This window comes from Gobio gobio (assembly GCF_949357685.1).
Source record: "Gobio gobio genome assembly, chromosome: 8".
Taxonomy (NCBI): Eukaryota; Metazoa; Chordata; class Actinopteri; order Cypriniformes; family Gobionidae; genus Gobio; species Gobio gobio.
This window is the reverse complement of record NC_137114.1, coordinates 55,189,093-55,196,592: the sequence shown is the minus strand read 5'-3', so window position 1 is coordinate 55,196,592 and position 7,500 is coordinate 55,189,093. Positions and strand designations below refer to the sequence as shown.

General features: G+C 36.9%; 1 protein-coding gene across 6 annotated transcripts in view; it reads left to right on the top strand.

The window, feature by feature from the left end:
- Window positions 1-7,500, top strand: part of LOC307130035 (NLR family CARD domain-containing protein 3-like) — a 90,008-nt gene that overhangs the window by 47,893 nt on the left and 34,615 nt on the right. For all 6 annotated transcript variants that reach the window (XM_079822888.1, XM_079822889.1, XM_079822884.1 and 3 more), the window contains one exon: window positions 2,916-3,089. In XM_079822888.1, coding sequence (XP_079679014.1) covers window positions 2,916-3,089 — 174 coding nt within the window. The remainder of the gene's footprint in view (window positions 1-2,915; window positions 3,090-7,500) is intronic.

Genomic DNA, 7,500 nt, shown 5'->3' with positions numbered 1-7,500 from the left:
ATTTTATTTATTACTTATATAGTAGTATAAACTTGTGAAAATTAAAATATTCAATTCAATTCAATTATAAAATTTTAAAATATTTGTTAAATAGTTTTATTCATCATATTTATGTTTTATTTTTGTAATGTGTTTTTGTTAAGTCATGTTATAATATAATATTGTTTTGAACTGCTTGTTATTTACAATGGCAACTATTAACTGTTTTATTTTGAATTGTATTAAAACCACATAAAAATCCTAATAATCAAACTAAATCAGAATAATTATTAATGTTAATAATAATATAGAGAGCCCACAACAACAACAACAACAACAACAAATAAACAAACATAAACATTTAAAAATATATTGTACCGTTTATTGTACCGTTTTTTAATTAAAAGATAATAACAAATGAGATTTTAGTGATATTTTGACCACTCAAATAGGAAATGTCCCCGGTTTCCATTTCAGAAATCTGGTCACCCTAAACCACATATTAATGTTTAATATAGGCCTATTGTTTTTTAAATCTAAACGAAAAGAGGCAGGGTTGTGTTTTATACTTCGTTTTGTTATAAATATATAAGATAATCAGTGTAGCTGCCTGAACGACATTTGTGTGGCTAATATGTTTAAGATTTTTTTGTAAAAAAAATGAAAAGAGGCAGTGCTGTTTTATGACATATTTAGTTTTATTGTAGCCTAAAATATACGTTTCTCTATACAGAGTAGGCCTTTGCGAACTTCTGACTTGCGTCCATGGAGTTAATTCAGGCTCGCCAAGTTCAACTCCAGAGAACGAACTCCTGAGGACGGGAGGACAATAGTCTGGTACTCTGCTAATGGAACAGCAGCGTTCTTGATAGTGTTATTCAGTGTATATATGTATATTTTAGGCTACAATAAAACCAAATATAAGATAAAACACCACTCTGCCTCTTTTCATTTTCATTAAAAAAATATTAAACATATTATAGCCACACAAATGTAGTGCAGGCAATGTTATTGCATGTACATTTATAACAAAACTAAATATTAAAAACCTTTCCGTATTAAAAATCTTTTCGTTTACATAAAAAAAGCATTAATATGTGGTTCAGACAAGTGTGATTATCACTGTAATAAAATTAATTATGACATAAAACACAACCCAGTCTATTTTTGTTAAATGTCAGTTTATGTGTTTAATAGCCTAAAAATATAAAGTTATGAAACTTCACTTTGCCCTCGGTCAAAACGATTTGCCAGGGAACAAATTATAGATTCATGAGACCAAAGATCGGCCGTTAGAAGACGAATTATATCTGAAGACATCAGAGCCAGCGGCAGGCGTCAGAAGGACTAGCCGTGTTAAGGCTGCTCTCGGCGGGGAGAGCGCCCGCTGAGCGCCGCTGATCCACTGGAGCTCAAAACTCCGAAAACGCCAGATCAAATTTTCAAAAAGGCTCTCTCTTTATAAATAAACCACAGATTTGAGCTTTAAACAAGTACATTCTCGCCTGAAAAAGTCTTAAAACTACATTTTGTGAAACATTAACAGTAGTATTTTTAAATTACGAGGGGTTTCTCATTCGCTATTGACGTTTGCTTGTTGGTGCGAGATGCATTCTGGGATACCGGTCTTACTTGGTATTGAGAAACGGCCACGTATTTCAGCAGTTTGACACGCGATCCGAATCATGAATCGACTCACTGATTCATAACGCTTCGAAGCTTCATGATGCTGTGTTTTGAAATCGGTCCAAATTGAGCCATGTGTTTATTAAGGTCTTCAATAAAACAAGATGAGAACTTAAATATTCAATAAAAAATATTCTCTTTTTTCTCTTTTTCATCAAACCGCAGTTTTTGAGAAACAAAAAAAGCATTTTCCATCGCATTTTTTAAGAAAACATGCCGCATAATCAAGAATTCAAGAATCAAAAATCACCAAAAAAAAGCCGCATTTTTCTGGAAGGACTGATAAGACAGGGGTAGTATACACTTTCGCGTACACTGACAATTGATTGGTTGACTGATCAATTTGTGGGAGACTCCCGGAACTTACGGGAGACTTGGGATGTCTACACACACACACACAGTCACACACACAGTCACACACACACACACACACACACACACGCACACAAACACAAACAGTCTCTCACACGCACACACACGCACACACACACACAGTCTCTCACATGCACACAGTCACACACACACACACACACACACACACACACACACACACACACACACACACACACACGCACGCACACACACACACAGTCTCTCACACGCACAGTCACACACACACACACACACACACACACACACACACACACACACACACACACACACACACACACACACACAGTCATACACACACACAGTCTCTCACACACACACAGACACACACACAGTCTCACACACACACATTTGGATCAGACACTTGATTGGTTATTTTTGCGATGCCTTTATGACATTTTTTGATCTTTTAAGTTTGAGAAGAATGGACTTTAAATGGAGGGACAGAAATCTCTGTTTTTATAAAAATATCTTCACTTGTGTTTGAAAGTGAAACACAGTCTCACACACACACACACACACACACACACACACACACACACACACACACACACACACAGTCATACACACACACATACACACACACACACACACACACACACACACACACACACATAGTCGCACACAAACACACACACACACACACACACACACACACACATTGGGTTTCCATGTTTTATGGGACTTTCCACAAACTGTATATTCTCTCCTCTAATCCTATCTGATGTATTTTAACAACATGAACTAATGAGTATTTATATATATTTCATATTGACAGCATTATGTTTTTTATTCATTTTGTTTAAGTGGTCATGTTTAGCTTTGGAGATAGACTTAATGTGTGTCATTGTTCTCTACAGGTTGATGAGCTGTGGTGTCACAGATGAAGGTTGTGCTGCTCTGGCTTCAGCTCTGGGATCAAACCCCTCACACCTGAGAGATCTGCATCTGTCTGGGAATAATCTAGGAGACCCAGGAGTGAAGCTGCTCTCTGCAGTACTGGAGAATCCTCACTGTAAACTGGAGAAACTGTGGTAAGATCATACGTGACTCTGACATGAAACTGAGTCTCCGTGTGTGACGAGCAGGGCGGGCGAGAGCCGTGAGAGAACGGTGCGAGGCCGGTGGTGTGATGCAAATGAGCGTCACCTACACGTCACACTGTGAATTTTATAATTGAATTTATTCTTAACCCTCTAATGCATGAATTATGTTTTTGCACTTTAAAAAAATATTTAATCTTATTTTCTGGAAGATTTAAAATAACAGATTTTTAAAAAATCACAATCATTTATTTCAATGCTTACAGTCTATATTTAATTATTAGGTCATATAAAAGTGTTGGCATATACTTATTTTATATATTTCATAATTATTTTATTAATAGTTTTAATTTATTAATGTGTTTCAAAATATTTATGTAATAGAATAAATGTTTAAGTTCGCTTACATTCGTGCTAGACCCAAGTTATGAACGGCCTCACGATTGGTCACATTCTCTGCTCCCTTTCTGTTCAGTTTATTCCAGTTAATATAATTTACTCATCATGCTGCTAAGATCATATGAAGGCTTCACTAATGCATAAAAAGCATTAAAGGGGTGATGAATTGAGAAATCAACTTTCCTTTGAGTCTTTAAAAGTGATTATATAAAAGTTAATCGTGATATAAGAATATCCTGTAAGTTTCAGAGCAGGCTTTCAAATGCCTTCAAAGAAAAGCTTTTATTGTCACCAGGCTCAGAAAACGAGAGATCTCTGAATATGTTGATCACTGATGTGATTGGATGCAGAAGCACCGCCTCAAGCCCCGCCCACCGACTCGTGGAGCTAAACGGGTCGTGCTACCGAGCAATAAACATGGCGGTTCCAGCTCACGTGCGTAAGACATTGCGTGTTTGTTCACTTCATTTCACCACAGAATTGATTGTAAACAAGATACAGGTCGAGACTGGATTTGCATTGTTACAGATGGTTTTAAATATTTTGCGAGTCCTGTGAGCGTTTCTCCAGACGCTTTCAAAACAATCCCCACATGTACTGAGAGGAGCTGAAGCTCATTAAATATGCAAATCTTATCCAATCCTAGCCGTGGGCGTTTACTTCCATGTCTTCAGTGCGGCACACCCATCAAAACCGAGCGTTTCTTCAGAGAGCCTATTAGAAAATAGCCCATTACTTATTCATTATGATGTTTCTGAATGTAAAAACCACGCAAACGTCATAAGTTGACCTCAGACAACAGTATAAAATTCATGACACCTTTAAAATAATCCATATTTTGACGATTAATCGAGTAATCAGATTTTTTTGTGGTAATAAAAATAGATCTAAGCAAACGATGGCCTTTAAAAAAATTAAAAAGCCAGTTCATGACACCTTTAAAATAATTCATAAATGTTTGTAAGATTGTTTTATCTGTGTAGTCAGAATATGACGACTTTAAAAGCCATCTTTACACTGCAAAGGTGGAGCAGAAGCTGCATCTGAAATAGCATAAATGTTCATTTTATAATTTGAGTAACATTAAACCGTCTGTAAATGAACATTTCTACTATTTCAGATGCAGCTTCTGTTCCACCTTTGCAGTGTAAAGATGGCTTTAGTTATTGTTAACAGTCTATATAGTATTCTGATTGATTTAAGTCATTGGTTACATTGAAGTATTTGATAAACGACAACACAGGTAATCATTCAAAACTGCACTTATAAATGAATAAAATGCTCCTGGAAATCAATCGCAAGGAGCCCCGTAATGGAAAAGTTCATTTCTGCCCCTGGCATTGGGGAACGTCTGGCAGTCGCAGTTTGTATCGGTGTAAACTGCAGAAATTAAAACATAAACTCGGCTGTTTTTGGGAACTCAAATAGGGCCATTATCTTGTTAATGACTGATGGTTTTCCAGTGAGATGATGGTCAATAGGAGGCAAAGCTGTTGTAAAATCTTCTTAGTTGCCCAGTTTTGTGTTCCTAAAGTTTGCCTCTGGCACTGCCACCTTGTGAAATTACTGTCAGTGTTACTGGACACTTTTATTCACTTATTTATCATTGTTGCCTCCCATTGATGTGTGTTCATCCATTGCTAGGGTCAGTGTTTTATCTGACCGTCTCACTGGTGTGTCAGCGTTTATTGTGTATTAAACCACAGAGCTTGTCGTTAATTAGTTCAGATATGCTGTGATATGACATTTGAACATGGATTTTATTCTTATTTCACACACACAGACGTTTCATGGAAGGTCATTAATATTTGCCTAAAAGTCATGAAAATGACACACACACACACACATACACACACACACACACACACACACACACACACACACACACACATGTTTGGTTTTCATCTTTTATGGGGACTTTCCATAGGCGTAATGGTTTTTATACCGGACATACTGTATATTCTATCCCCCTACACTGCCCCTGCCCCTAAACCTAACCCTCACAGGAGACATTCTGCAATTTTACATTTTCAAAAAACATCACTTAATCTGATTTATAAGATGTTTTCCTCATGGGGACCTAAAAATGTCCCCACAAGGATGAGGATTTCGGATATTGCTATCTTTGTGGGGACTTTCGCGCATCCGCAACACGTTCAAACAATAAAAAGAATCGCTCAACCTCTTTTTCATCAAATTTAGGAATCAACCTCAAATTACTCACAATATCAAACTTACACGAACTCGAATCACGCATCTGTTCTCCAGTTACGGAAAGTTTACCATCTCTTATTAGATCCAAACGATAGCGTTCCAGATCAAACTGCTGTTGTTGCAACTGGATTTTCTGTAACTCAATGTGATTTTGTGCGTCTAACATTTTTTCCTTCATTTCAACCTGAATTAACAACAATTGTTTTTGTTGTTCAAAAGTTAAATGAGACTGTGGTGATGTTGCAATATCAAAAGTTGACGCGTCTTCCGAAATTTGAGACTCTAAGACTCCGCGTTCAAGTAACTCCATCTTTATCATGGTTTTAAGATTATCTTTCAGACGTTTATCCTGACATGACAAATTAATTTTGTAATGAGTTGCAAGTTTTACTAGCTGATCTTTAGAAAAATCATTCAACAAATCTTCAGACGGAGCACTAATAAATTCCTCAACCTTTGAGGCCATTGTAACATAAGGCTACTTAATTTACCAAAATATTTGAGGGGAAGAAATTGGACAAACAATTCCCTCTAAATTTAGAAACTACCTAAACTCATCCCTAATCTTCGTACAGTTACTTGCAGCGGGTTTTTATACACTATAAACCAGCGTTTGCAATAGCAACCGATTAACGAGTCACCATTACAAAACACGGATGTGTTCCCGAGACAAATGCTCCAACTGCTTTCACCATACAAACAAAACAAACTAAAATAAAAAAAGATCGGAGCATCCGGTTAAGGATACCCCGCTAAACCTAACCAGGGAAAAGTCTAATCCAAAACAACCCTTCCCTCAAATATACAAAGAGTAGCCATACTTACCATCCTTAAGTTGAAACTCCCACGAAACAATCAAAAAAAAAAAAAAAAACACCAAACCAACCACTATAAACCTCCAGAAATTTTTCAAATATCTTCAAAGAAAAACAAACTTAACGAATTAATGATTAAATTAACGAAATATAAACAAAGCAACTCCTTTCCAAATTAAATTATACCGGAGCAAATTAACTCCCAAATTTGTTTCTTACCAAACAAAAAACTTTAACATAGACCTAATCAAACCAAACAAACATTTATCAATTAGTACGGACAAGAATTCATATTTGTCATACTAAAAAAAACGGTTGGACAAGTCCACATAATCGTCAAATAATGAACAAACCTTTTAACAAATTGGCTGGACGAGCCCCCATATTTGTCACGACCGGCTCAAAGCCGTGACAAATAAGTGGAGGACATAGTAGGTTGGTGAGGTTTTGCAACACATAAGGTTTATTTATGTAAATAATAAAATATATAATACAATAAATCAAGACCAAAATAACTACAATCTCTGTCAGACAAATGTTGTTAATGTGTCAGACAGAACCAAATTCAAAGTAATGACAAAAGAACGTAAACAAAACCATAACGAGACTGAAAAAGGAGCAAACAACTCAGGACACTCTCATGATGGTGCTGCACGACCTGAAGCTCTCTCCAAGTCCTTAAATAGAGGAAGAAACAGGTGCACATAGTTTGCTCAAGGAGCCTGCCCAGGTGCACATCGTTCTCCCAATGAGTCTCTCAGCCACACCCACCGGTCGGCAACAGCAATAGTAACGGGAGACCCGTCACACTGACACACAGACAAAAAAACAGACACACACACACAGTCTCACACACACACACACACTCTCTTTCTCTCTCTCACACTTACACACACAATCACGCATACACACTCACAAACACAAGCGGTCACACACACACACACACACACGAAGTGAGGCAGCACGGCACACGT